The 14,205-nt window shown below is 46.8% G+C and overlaps 1 protein-coding gene across 3 annotated transcripts in view; it reads right to left on the reverse strand.

The window, feature by feature from the left end:
- The window catches only part of SHISA6 (shisa family member 6), a 330,100-nt gene that overhangs the window by 294,926 nt on the left and 20,969 nt on the right, over window positions 1-14,205 (reverse strand). For all 3 annotated transcript variants that reach the window (XM_032280251.1, XM_032280250.1, XM_032280249.1), the window contains exon 2: window positions 13,308-13,468. In XM_032280251.1, coding sequence (XP_032136142.1) covers window positions 13,308-13,468 — 161 coding nt within the window. The remainder of the gene's footprint in view (window positions 1-13,307; window positions 13,469-14,205) is intronic.

The following is a 14,205-nucleotide window of genomic DNA, read 5'->3' on the forward strand; positions in this document are numbered from 1 at the left end:
TGATGGTGATGGTGGTGGTGATTATGGTGATGATGATGATGATGGTGATGGTGATGATAGTGGTGGTGATGATGGTGGTGGTGATGATGATCATGGTGATGATGATGGTGGTGGTGGTAATGATGGTGATGGTGATGTTGATGGTGGTGATTATGGTGATGGTGATGATGATCATGGTGATGATGATGATGGTGGTGGTGATGATGATGATGATGGTGATGGTGATGGTGGTGATGATGATGATTGTGGTGGTGGTGGTGACGATGATGATGATGTTAAGGAAAAGGAGAGGGAGAAAGACAGATAAAGAGACACAAATATGTTACAATGTTAACAACTAGTAATAGCATGTAGGTGTTCATTGTTTCATTCTTGCAAATATTCCATTGGTTTGAAATTGTTCAAAATAACACATTAAGAAAAATAAACCCTCAAGAAAGCCTTTCTCACATCTTCCAACACTGACATTCCAGTCCAAATCCCATCTCCCTCCCATCGCCCAGATGATGCAATAGCTTCCAATTCCTAGGCTGCCTTCCCTCCTCCACCTTTGCTCCTCCAGAATCTAGACTCAGCCAGGTACAGCGGCTCATGCCTGTAATACCAGTAGTTTAGGAGGCCAAGACAGGCAGATCCCTTGAGGTCAGGAGTTCAAGACCAGCCTGGCCAAAACAGTGAAACCCTATCTCTACTAAAAATACAAAAATTAGCCAGGCAGGGTGGCACGAGCCTGTAATTCCAGCTACTCGGGGAGGGCAGGGAAGGCTGAGGCGGAAGAATTGCTTGAACCCAGGAGGTGGAGGTTGCATTAAGGAGAAATCGCACCATTGCACTCCAGCCTGGGTGACAGAGCAAAACTCCATTTCAAAAAAAAAAATAGAGAATAGAATCTAGTCTCAAGATGGTGGCCAGAATGCTTACTGAAAATCACATGTCAGATCATGTCTTTACTCTACTATAAATCCTACAGTAGCTCCCATCTCATCCAGAATGAAACTCAAGATCTCGTATGGCTCAGAAGGCTGTACATCTTTGACTTCTATGCCTTAACATGTCTCTACCCCAGCTCTCTCTACTCCAGCCACTTGGGTCTCTTCTTCACACCAAGCAAGATTTCACTTCTGCCCTAAACATCTTTTCTCCACATGGTCACACATGGCTCATAATCTGGGTCTCTGCTTCAGTGGTCCTTCCTCAAATCAGGTTCCTTCCTCTCACTTCTCATCACTTCCTACTTTCTTTCCCTGTTCGCTTTCTCTTCAAAGCCTTACTACTGGATTTCAAGTAGATGTCTATGGGTTTATTTTCTGCCTCCTCTAGCTGAATGTGAACACCATGAAACTATGGAGTTTGTTTTGTTCACTGCATTGCTGCTGCTTGACACCCAATAAAGGACCAAAATCACTTTTGAATGAATGAAGGTATCAGTGAGTCTGGAGTCCCATCTTACCGTCCTCTTTCTCTGGCTCTCGAAGGGCTGCTAATGAACTGTGCTCCCCACATCTCTTCCTCTGTAGGTTTCTCACTGTAGGTCCCCAAAAGCCTCCTCTCCAAGCCCCTTTGGAGGGTCCAGCCTTGCCCCATTCCCATGGCATTAGAACAACTGAGCCATTCTGCTGCCTCCACAGCTGGGACCCCTACCCCTGGCCCCCGCTACATACCTCCCACCCTACCAGGGACACAGTCCATATGTTTAATGAAAAAAAATTCCTCCTACTCAGAGCAGCCTTCCCCACTAGAACACAGAGTTCCAGTTCCTTCCTGGCCATTGTCCCAAATCTTTAATCACTGCTGTCTGTTTACAGAAAAGCCACAACCAATCTTTCCAAAGGAATTGATCACTGTGCCCTTCCACAAGCCTTTAGTTCCTTAAGCATCACTGTTCTCCAGGCTCTTGCAGACCCCAGTTTTTCATCCTCCAGGAGTACCTTCTACCGTCCACCTCACCCAATCCTACCTGCCCTTCAAGCACTCGGTGACACTCACCCTGACCATACAACCTCCCTCTAAGCATTCTAAGCACGTGTTCTATAATTCTGGAGGGGCACCTGGAGGGTCAATGATCTTCTTGTATTGTCTCATCTTTCTGCTCCTGGATTTAAGCTCCTGAGGCCAGGTCTGTGTCTAATCCACCTTCCAGCTCCTGTAGGCCCTAACAAAGTGTTCAGCACACAGTTGGTTTGTCACATCTAGCTATGGATGGCTTGATGCCATCCCCTCCTCCATCTTTGGGTTCCCAACTAGCCTTTACTCTGTAGGAAATGGACATTAAGCCCCTGGGGGAAAGACCTCTAAAGGCCACTCAGATGGAAGCTGGGCTCTCCCTCCTGGTGAGAGCTCCCAGCCTCCGCATCCCTGGGGGCCAGGGGCATGTAGCTGTTCTCTCTTGCACCCTGCCACTCACTCAGGACCTCCCTTGCCCAGCACCTGCTTGCTCTTGTCACTGCACCGTGCTCTGTTGCTTCCTTCGTTTTGCCAAGTCACAGAGGTAATTGCGAATTCTGACCCTGTCCTCTGGGCTCTGGCTTTCCCTCTCACTGGCACCTCATTTTGGGAACAACCCAGCCATATTCTAAATCCTCTGGCTCCCTGGGCATGGTGGTGAGTAATGAGTGCACCAGCTCCGTGATTCTCCTTTCTCCCCCGGACAACGTGGACAGAGCAGGCTCTATCTGCCCCCGACCGCAACTGCCTCCTTGCTGGGAACAGGGAGGGGATGGGTCCTCTCTGGCCAAGCCTGTGCAGCAATCAGGCAGGATGGAGCCCTAAGGGTGGGATGTGTTGGGCACAGCTGGCCCCATCATCACAAGGGCAGCTCCCCTGGCTTCTGGAAAGCTCTGCTTCTGAGCACACCTGTCCTTAAGGCAATCCTATGCTGGGAAAAGCCACTTAGCTCCATGATAAGAACACAGGTGCTTAGCACTCACTTTCTAAATGGCTTAAAATGACGAATTAACTCTTCCTCTCAGGACAAGCCTGGTTCTGAGAATAGAATGGTGATTTGGCCATAAGTTTTGTCTGGGCTCTGACCCTGGGGTCACAGAATACCAAGAGAAGTGTGGCCAGTGAGAGAGTGAGTGCTGGATATGGGACTGCCTAGGTCAGACCCACACCCTGACATCGACAAATCGTGCACCTGCAGGCAGGCTGCCCGTCACTCCATGTCACTGTAGCCTCCTATCTGCTGGGAGGGGGACAGTGCCTACACAAGGACTATGACAAGGAAGCTCCTAGCTCAGGGCCTGGACAGTCGGCCCTCAACAAGTCCCAGCTACTGTTTCTATGATGACATGCAAAAAGCAAGACGTTGGAAGTTGCTCGGCCAGCCTTCCTCTCAAGCTGTAAATGCCCAAGCTGCTCCCGGCCTCTGCTTAAAACAATTACAGAGCGAGCAGCTCATTCCATGGCAAGGTGATTTGTCCTGGAGCTGAGGGGCTCCCATCAGGAGAACGCCTGCCCTTATGCTAAGCAAGCAGTGGCCTCCTCTGGTGGCCTCCCCACAGCCCTAGATCCATGCACTGGGGCAAATGAGAAGTGTAGACACACAGCTTCAGGACAGGATCACATTGCTGGAGCGGCTCCTGGGGCCCCTCTGCACCTCTGATCAGTTTGGCCTCAGAGCTTCAGCTCCAGGGTCTATCTGTATGTAGAGCCCAGACGAGTCAGTCCCCTCCTGGCTGTGTGACCTGGGACAAGCTTCGAATGCCCACTGAACCTCAGTTTCCTCATTTATGGAGTGGGCATTATAATGGTGCCTGCCTCATGGGCTTCTTACAAGAATTAAATACGTCAATCCATGGAAAGCATTTTCAAAGTAGTAAGTTGCTAATGTGATTTGAAGAACAGGGTTCTCAAGCTTTCCCAGGACCTGTATCACCCTCTCTGGCAAGCCAGGGGCACACATGTTTACGACAGAACACAGGAACTCAGGCATCATGCTCCAGCAATGAGAAGAGCTGGCATGCCATCAGCTTGGATCTGGATTTCAGGTTCTTTCAATGCAGTCTAATGATGTAGCTGTTTCCAGAGCTCTGAACTTGCTCTGTGCATTCGCCCTAAACTCTCATGACTCTCTCATGTGACTTAATGGAACTTCTGACCCAAATATGGGATTTCTACCATGTTATTCACTTTGTGAATATTTACTGGACAGCTTGAGTATGCCAGGCTCTGAGCCAGGGATTGGAGACTGTGAGGTGACCTACACTGATAAGGGATACACCTTCGAGAAACCAGATAGCCCAGAGGTGGTTAAGTCAATCTTCACAACAACGTAAGTAGTATAGTTCACACCCAGTTTACAGTCTAGGAAACTGAGGTACAGAAGGTTAAGTAAAGTGATCAAGCTCTACTCCCAGCTAGTGAAGGCAGCGCGGGGTACCAAACTGGGGCCAAGGGTCCTAGTCAGCCCACTCCACTACCTCTCTGCACGGACAGAGGAGCCCAGGGTGCCACCAGGGACCAGCAGAGAAATGGCCCACAGGCAGGAAGCCAGGGAAGTGGGAGCCATGTGGAGGCCTAGGAGATAAGGAAGAATAGTCTAGGCTGAGGGAAAGCTGACAAAAAAGAGAACAATCCAGACTGAGCAAAGAGCCGAGCATGGCTGGGGAGCCAGAGAAGCCGGACAGCGTGTCCCTGTAAGGACCCAAATGTACTCGAGGAGGCAGAGCTTTGGTGTCCATGGAGGGAGTGGCAGGGTTTCTGATGGCAGAGCCAAGAAAGAAGCTGTCCCCAGAACCAGAACCCCCCTGAAACTGTGGGAAAGAGGCTGCCTGGCAGTGGAGCAGAGGGGATGGGCTGAGGGTGTAAGGGGAGCTGATGGAAAGGGAGCAGGTAGAGACAGGTGTTCTGCAAAGTTTGGCTGTTGGGGAGAGGAGAGGCGGCAAGGGAGGGACATGGAGGGTGGGCTCGTCCTACCTGAGGGTAAAGGGGCTGAACACATCCCCAGGCTGGAGGAGCAGAGCTACTAGAGAAGAATACAGGAGGGGGAAGGTGAAAGTCCTGGGAGCAAGGTTTCTGTGGACCAGGAACAGATGGGATCCTAGGCACAGAAGGAAAGGTGAGCCTTGGCCAGCAGAGGGGATCCTGTTAAATGGAATGTGAGGCCGGGCACAGTGGCTTACGCCTGTAATCCCAGCACTTTGGGAGCCCGAAGCGAACAGATCATCTGAGGTCAGGAGTTCAAGAGCAGCCTAGCCAACATGGCAAAGCCCTGTCTCTATTAAAAATATTTTTAAAAACTAGCCAGGCGTGGTGGTAGTGGGCACCTGTAATTCCAGCTACTCGGGAGGCTGAGGCAAGAGAATCACTTGAACCTGGGAGGCGGAGGCTGCAGTTAGCTGAGATGGCGCCATTGCACTCCAGCCTGGGTGACAAGAGCAAAACTCCATCTCAAAATAATTAATAAATAAATAAATAAATAAATAAATAAATAAATAAATAAAATGGGACTTGGAGTATCTGTGCCCTGTAAGACATGTTGAATCCCGAGTCTGTCATCACCTGGGGGATGCTGACCATCCCTTCCAGTGATGTGTCACTTATAAATTTAACAACAACCATGCTTTCACTCTCATCATCCAAGTGATAGAAAAAAAAGCCACCTTGAAGGTCAAGGCTGAGGAGAACCAAGGCCTGCCCTGGTTCCTCCTTTCCTGCACCCGTCCCTTCTGGACCCTTCTCTACCAGCTCTGTTCCTTCAGCATGGGGATGTTTTCATGTTTCCCCCACCCTTTGCCCCTCACATAGAACAAGCCCACCCTCTGTTTCACACCCTTCCTGCCTCTTGTCTCTCTGACAGCCGAACTTTGCAGAACAATTGTCTATACCGGCTGCCTTTCCATTTGCACCCTGGAGACCCTGGGCCCCACTGCAACATGATTCCTTCATCAACCCTCATAAGCCCTGGTTCAACCAGCTCCAATGCCACCTCGTAGGACCACGCTATCGAAGACCACTTCGCCTCCCCAGTGTTTGTCCAACACATCCCCTGCCTGACAGTGCTCCCAGCATTTATTGCTCTCCGAAGTTATTTGTCTATCCTATGTCTCCTCCCATATCCCATAGACTCCATGAAGGCAGAGGCTTTGTTCTGTTCATAGCTGAAACTTGAAGGCAACTAGACGCTCAATGCCACTAACATTTAAATCAGCCCTGTCCAATGTGATATAATATGAATCACAGATATGAACCACATATGTAATGTTATATTTTTTAGTAGTCACATTACAAAAATAAAAACAGGCATAGTGGCTTATACCTGTAATCCCAACAATTTGGGAGGCCGAGGCAGGTGGATTGCGTGAGCCCAGGACTTTGAGACCAGCCTGAGCAACACAGCAAGACCTCATCTCCCTGAAAAACAAAAAACAAACAAACAAACAAACAAAACAAATAGCCAGATGTGGGGCCATGTGCCTGTGGTCCCAGCTATTCAGGAAGTTGAGGTGGGAGGATAGCTTGAGCCCAGGAATTTGAGACTGCAGTGATGAGCTATAATTGCACCACTGCACTCCAGCCTGGGTAACAGAGCAAGACTTTGTCTCTAAAAAAACCATGGAATACTATACAGCCATAAAAAAGGATGAGTTCACATCCTTTGCAGGGACATGGATAAAGCTGGAAACCATCATTCTCAGCAAACTGACACAAGAATGGAAAACCAAACACCACATGGTCTCATAAGTGGGTGTTAAACAGTGAGAATACATAGACACAGGGAAGGGAACAACAAACACCTGGGTCTGTCGGTGGGTGGGGGGCTAGGGCAGGGATAGAAGGGGGTGGGGGGATAGGGGAGGGATAGCATTAGGAGAAATACCTAATGTAGATGAAGGGGTGATGGATGCAGCAAACCACCATGGCACGTGTATACCTATGTAACAAACCTGCACGTTCTGCCCCTGTACCCCAGAACTTAAAAGGACAATAAATAAATAAATAAGTAAAATTAGTTTTAACAATTAGTACTCAGCCGCATGTGGCTAGGAACCAATATATTGGACAGGAAAGACTTAAAATAGTCTTGTTTTTGTGTCAGACGCGCTTCGATTGCTTTACATTTATATTTATGTCACCTCCCGCTTAAGGGGCCCCTGTGTGCCTCAGTTTCCTCACACGCCAAGCATAGTTCTAGCCAGCTAATCTCACCATCTCCATAAACCTTATGAGGCTATCATCTCAGACTCCTCTAGAACAGCAGCTCTGTTTCTCAGGGGATGACCGAGAAAACAAAGTCCTACTTCCTGAGAGATGCTGAGGCTCACCAGAAGTTTCCCAGAGTTCAGCTGCACAGCCCAGGTTTTCTGGCTGCATGGGCAGCCCTAAACCTGTCCCTGAGATCAGAGACTCTGGGCTGCCTGGGCTTCCAAGGCACCCACTCTTTCTTGGCAGGGTGGAAAGAACTGGAAGTGTGTCCTGGGTGATAGCCCCTCTGAACCCAGTCATGGAAGTGAAGCTCCCAGCCCCTGGCTGTGCTGAGCCATGGAGTTCTGGGTCAGTCCCAGACAGGAGGAGAAAGGCTGTGGGGCTCAGTAAGAAGCCTGGGTGCTAGAAACTGGGACCTTCTGGCTCAACCAGCTGGCTGGTGACCAGCCTACGGGCTGTCCAAGTGACAGATACCACACGTACTTTACAGACAGGGCTACTAAACAGGGTGCAGCCTTGAAGGGTACTCTTTAGTAAGCAGCTGCACAACCAGGACCTGTGCTTGGATCCTACGCCCATCCAAGTAAAGGACTGTGCCATCCTTCATTCATTCCTGGACAAACATCTCTTGAGCAACTAGGATCTTCCAGGCAATGTTCTTGGTCCTAGGATCCCATGACAATAGGAAGATAAAACTCTTGCATACCTGGGGCTTAAATTCTGATAGGGACAGATAATAAACACATGAACCGACAAGTGTATGACGTCTGATGACATAAGTGCGCTGAGAAAAGTAAAGCCGGAGATGGTAACAGAAGAGAAGGTTAGGAAAGGCCTCTCTGAAACAGTGGTGCTTGAGCAGCAGATTCCACAAAACAAATAGCTAGTGCTGAAAAATTTGGGGCTACAGGAACAGAGAGAGGGAACTAACTCAACGCAAGAATACAAATGGCATGAGAAGAAACCATGTGTCTGGGGAAGACTAGTGTGTCTGCAGCCTGGGAGGGAAGCAGAGACAGCTGGGGTTGAGGCCAGAGAGGCATGGGGGGATGGGAACCAAGGTATGCAGGGCTGTGGCAAGGTACTCCTCTGCCATCTGCGCAGGCTTCATTCTGGGTCTCCATGAAGCCTGGAGAGTCATGACCCATGGCTCCCTTTGTCTGCCATTAATGAATACGGCTTTGACAATAGGCAGGATGACTGGCTGTTCTTTTATACAACTCACCGTGGTATAGAGATGGGCATGAATATTTATTGCCTCTGGATGATGTCACTCCTGATAAAGTGAAGTTGGACATCAAAATTCTGTAACCTCAGCACATGATCTCATTGCTACTGCCAGGAATGGGCACCCCACTCTCCCCCAGATGTCCCAGGACAGGCTCTTTAGGAGGGGATGAGGTCAGGCAAACATGCTAGGTCCCTCCTACTCCCCATCTATGAAGAGCAAGCCCACAGCAAGCCTCTATGGTGCTGGACTCGGGGAATGGCAACGCTAGGTATGGTGCATCTTTTCATGACTCCACTTGGTCCCCTAAACAATCTTTTTATTTCTACTTGTGCCTGCTTTTGTCCAGGGGTCTCCATTTGAAGCTACATATGGGCCCCATCCCTTCTCAGTCTTCCACTCCCTTTGGCCCCACCCATCAAGGAGAGGACTCATTATGACAGCCACACTCACTCTGTCTAGCCAGTCTCCAGCTTGCAGGCGTCCTTTTTTTTTTTTTTTTTTTTGAGATGGAGTTTCTCTCTTGTTGCCCAGGCTGGAGTGCAATGGTGTAATCTTGGCTCACTGCAACCTCTGCCTCCCATGTTCAAGTGATTTGCCTGCCTCAGCCTCCCGAGTAGCTGGGATTAAAGGCATGCATCACCACGCCCGGCTAATTTTGTATTTTTAGTAGAAATGGGGTTTCTCCATGTTGGTCAGGCTGGTCTTGAACTCCCAACCTCAGGTGATCGCCCGTCTCAGCCTCCCAAAGTGCTGGGATTACAGGCGTGAGCCACCACGCCTGGCCTGCAGGTCTTGATGTGAACCTATATTCAATAATCTTCAAAGAATCTTTTCCTTATTTGATAGCTTTCATCCAGTTTCCTCAAAACTCTGAGAGCTTCGTTATCAAAGTTTTCTGGACAGGAGAGCCATGTGCGAAGTTTGTTTTTGTTTGTTTCTTTTTAAATATCAATGCCAAGTCCTATATAGACCAAGTAAATCAGAATCTTTGGGAGAGGGTAAGGCATTGATCTTTTCAGAATTCCCCAATGTGTGACCAGGGCCGAGAATCACTGAGCTAGAGGGGTCTTCTTCAACTTGAACATGTGTACAAATCCTCGGAGAATCTTGTTAAACATAGCTTCGGATTCAGTAGGTTTGGGGAAGAGCCCCAAATTCTGCATTTCTATCAAGTTCCAATGGGATCCCAGTTGCTGCTGGTCCATGGACCACACTTTGAGTAGCAAGTGTCTGCAGGCAGCCAGATTTGAGGGACAGGGGATGAAAGCGGGGTTCACTGGTTTTCTACATTCAAACCAAGTGTCCATTATGGAGCAATCTTTAGTTGGAAAGGGGCTTCCTGGAAGAGTTAGGGTAAAAGGCTCTTATAGAAGGGGAGAGGATTTTTCTGCTAATGTGGGATTAGAAACTTTCACATCTAAGAAATATTACAGGATCCAATCATTGTGATGCATAAAGTGTCTAGCAGAGTACCCAATACTTAGTAAGTTCTCAATCTATGGTACTTGTGTTATTGTTTTCATTATTACTGCAGGACTCCCAACCCATATTCCAAACCAATTAAGCATGTGTTTCAATGTCCAAAACCCCGTCCAAGCCTCACAAACTATTTTCGTCCCCAGAGGATGTGCCTCAGACAGGAGCCAAGCACAGAAAGGCTTGGGTCCAGGGACCTTCATCCCAGACACGACTCCAAGGACCCTGCCTGGTCTAAGGACACGAATGCATTGCCTTTGGTTCTTCCATTCATTTGATTCCTTTTCCATGAGCTGTGGACATGCTTCCATAGCCTGGTCATGGCTAACAGTGAGTGCTTGCTATATATGGGGACCTGTCTTAAGTGCTTTACTTGGTTTAACTTATTATATCTTTAAAACAACTCTGACCTGCAGGTACAATTGGCTTCAGTGACAAAGAAACTTCGAAAGACAAAGAATCTTGCCCAAGATTACATACGCAGTAAGAGATAGGGCCAAAAAGCAAACTGAGGAAGGTACTTCAATGCTCAAGCTTTCCTAGGGCTTCTCAAACTTGAATCACTAAGCAATTTCACTAAATTACAGATTATCATTCAGCCGGAGAGGTAGGGTCTGGGATTCTGCATTTCCCACAAGCTCTCAGGTGATGTTGATATGGCTGACCCACCAACGCCATTTTGAGTAGCAAAGCTACGCACATGCTCTGCTACCCACTGGTGTTTCTGGATATCTTCCTTCATAGCCCCCTAAAAACTTACAACCATACTTCCACAATGCATGGTTTGTTGATTTGAGTAGTGGCAACATTACAGTAAATTTCTACTTTGAACATTTATGCAGAGTTCTGTTCAACTTCTGCTCAAATTGCAGTATTTTGTGGCAAAGGGTATCAACTATTTGGAAAAGTATTATGTCCATTATAATCTGTAGAAGCTGCAGCTTGTGATGAAGTTACTTTTAAATTTAAGCATCACAACTGAGAATGCTTTCTGGGCCAGGATACTATTCCCATCTCTAAATGCAAAGTGAAGAGTTCCAAATTGAGAAATACAGGAGGAGAATTTCTTGAAACATCGAAGTGAATCACGTAACTGGAAGCTTTCCTTCTCAGCTTAGTAGAAGAGATGAGTTATGTAGAAACCAGAAGATATGACAAATCTTCCTGCCCTGTGAAGGGTATTTAAGGGAAAATACAGACTGTCCACACAATCATTCTGGATTCAGCAGTGGAGAACTAGCTCACTTGAGAATGAGACAGAGAAAACCTAAACAGAGAGAAGGGAAGATAAACAACCAGGGGTGCTTTTGATGCCAGAGTGACCTGAAGCTCCAGGGTCACAACAAGGTTCTGGTGGAAACTGACTTCAAACAATGAATCCTTGGAAAAGTCAAAATACCGTACCCAAAGGTGGTGATGATACCAGAGTTAGATTCAACAATGATCAATGACAGAAAGGATTCGTTACAACGGTGCCTCTATGCAACTCCCATAGTCCAGTGACTCTCAAACTTAGCTCCACTTTAGAATCACCTGGGAAGTGTTAGCCACCAGCCCCCAGCCATCTCCATTCTCAGGCTACACTTCCACATCAACTCAATCAGTCTCTGGAGGTGAAGCCCAGGCATCCTTAATTTTTAAAGATCCCCAGGTGATTCCAACGTGCAGCCAAGTTTGAGAACCACTGGGTTAGGCTTTCAGCGTCTTCACTCATAAAATGAAGGAATCTTTCAGGACTAGTGATTCTTATCCCTAGATGCATGTTAGAATCACCTTGGGGAGATTGCTTAAAATACTGATGTGATGCCAACACCACCCCTAGAAATTCTGGTGAACCTGTAGAGCCTAGGCGTCAGCATTTTTAAGACCTCCTCAGGTGATTCTAAAATGTAGCCACGTAGATGACCACTGGTTCAGATATTTTTGCCAAGATTTCTTCTATTGCTTGTTTTAAGGATCTGTGGTAATAAAGCTGAAAATGCATCTTAGACATTTTGCAAAGGTGGAGCCCTCACCTTTATGTTTGCATCAGGGATTTTTTACTTTGGATGAATCTATTAATTCCCCTAAGTCATATATAAATTGTTATATGAATATTAATATGTATATGTATTTGTATTTTTCAGGAGGGAATGTCATCTGCTTTTATTAGGCTCTCAAAAGAGTTAAGACTACTATTTTAAAAGCAAATATTAGGTTTCTTAATAAATTTAAGAAAATTAAAGAATGAATGGAAAATAAATTTGATCTCATCAGCACCTTTGCTATAGTTTGGATTTGGGCACACCCATTGCCACCTAGTGGTTACATACACTTATTGCAGGTTTAGTTCAGATCACATGGCCCATCCTCTGAAAAACTGGAGAGCAACAGATGTGAAGATTTCAGGTTCGAGCATCAAAGTAAAAGCTTTCTCTGGGATAAGGATTCGTACCAGTAAGAGGTTATCTGGAAACACTCACTATAAGAGATGACTTCCCGAGCTGTACTTATAAGGAGACTGTCCACTCAGATATTTTGGATTCACTCTCAACTACGCAAGGATATTACAGTTTCCTAGTCCTTACTGTTGTTAACTATTTGCCTTGGCTTGAATCTTGCTTTTCTCTCCTACTAATCGTGTGACCTTCAGAAAGTTACTCAACCTTTCGATTCCTTACACAAAATGGGGATAATCTAAGTACTTCTAAGATGTCTGTGGAGAATAAATAACAAAATATATGTAAAAGGCTCAGCATGACTCTTGCCACAGAATAAGATTCCAACAAATATTTAGATTATATTACTGTTATTACTGATTTTTAAATTATTATTAACTTGTTCGAGTTACCAAATTTCTTTGAGCTTCATTTATTGACCTCCAAGACAAAGAAAATAAGCCCTGCCATTTTCTGCACAATTATAGCAATAATAAGTAAGAAAAAAAGTAGAAGGCATATTGTTATTTTATGGCAACTCATCATACATCCAGGGAATCTACAGAGCACAGGAAAGGGTCATCCAAAAATACAGATATTAATTCTCACCCTCAGGGAGGTGCTCTTTGAGATCCCAGTAGTTAAGCAGGCTCTACATTGGGGGACTGTAATTTCTTGTCATGTAGCTAGCATCCTAGTCAGCCTAAAGTTTCCCACCATATGGCTGAATGGATGGCCATATTCTGCTATGTCTGCTGCAAGCTCCTTTTCCAGTAAGAGAATTATACCAGCCACTCACTGGGTCACACATGCCTGAAATTGTCAGTACTCATCCAGCCCAGACACTGACCAGCAACAGTCTTACCCATCAAAACTCACCGCAGGGAGAGAGTCCCAAAAACCTTTTGCAAGCCTCCCTGTCCATCAGGAAGTCCCTCATCACACCATCATGGTCCACAACCTGCCCTGCCAGAGCAGAAACATCCTGAAACTTTTCATCAGCCTCAGCAAAGAAAAGGTGCCCAGCTGTTACTTACCTGGAGTCTGCTTGGCTGTACGCACAGGAGTGTAGTGGTTTTTGGAGGACGATCTGACCGGTGTGTTCTCTTTGGGAGAGGTATCAATAGCCGAGATAGTTTCTCTTTCACAGTGTGCTATCGGGATTGGTCCCTGTTGTCTTAAGATGTCAGCCAGAGCCCTAAACAAGGAGATCACATGAGATTCACTGAGCAGGTGTGCACAACCATGAGGGGAGTTAGCTTACTGTCATAGGCCTTTGAATTACAGAGACGCAGGAAGAGAGACAGGCAGCGTTCAGTTCTCAATAGTCAGCTGCATCTGTTGTTGGTCTCAGTGGGGACACAGGGTAAAGGTTACCATGCCTGGAGGTACGGACTAAAAGGCCGGGACTACAGTTTCTTTCTTTAATTCATTTCACATCAGTAAACTCTGAGCCCTTTCAAAATACTGGCTCTGCAAATATCCATCTATGCCAGGCAGGTATCTATAGCAGCTGGCCAGTGGAATGCCACTATGGTGAAGGGCTGAAACCATCGGCCTCAAATTCAGCAGCAGGTCACTAATATCAGGGGACCACTTCATCATCCAAAACCACACGCTGAGTAGCATGTACTGGAGACCCAAATAAGTACAACACACAGCTCCTGCCATCAAGGAAGGGTGTGATTGAGCTGCAAGGACAGGACATAGTGATAAAAAGATAAAAAATCAAAACAGGTGGATGGTGCAGACAGTGAAGGCAACTGGAGTTTAGAGGAGGGGACAATCACAAACACAGGGAAAAAATATGCAGGAAGAAAAAGAGACAGGCAGAGACTCTGCCATAGCAGGAGAGACCCGCCCCCCTGCAAGAGGTCCAGTTACTCAGAGAAAGCAGCTTTTATTAACTCAGCATGTAGCTTCAACAACCAAACA

This window comes from Sapajus apella, unplaced genomic scaffold (genome assembly GCF_009761245.1).
Source record: "Sapajus apella isolate SASKATOON/1434 unplaced genomic scaffold, GSC_monkey_1.0 scaffold12, whole genome shotgun sequence".
Classification (NCBI taxonomy): Eukaryota; Metazoa; Chordata; class Mammalia; order Primates; family Cebidae; genus Sapajus; species Sapajus apella.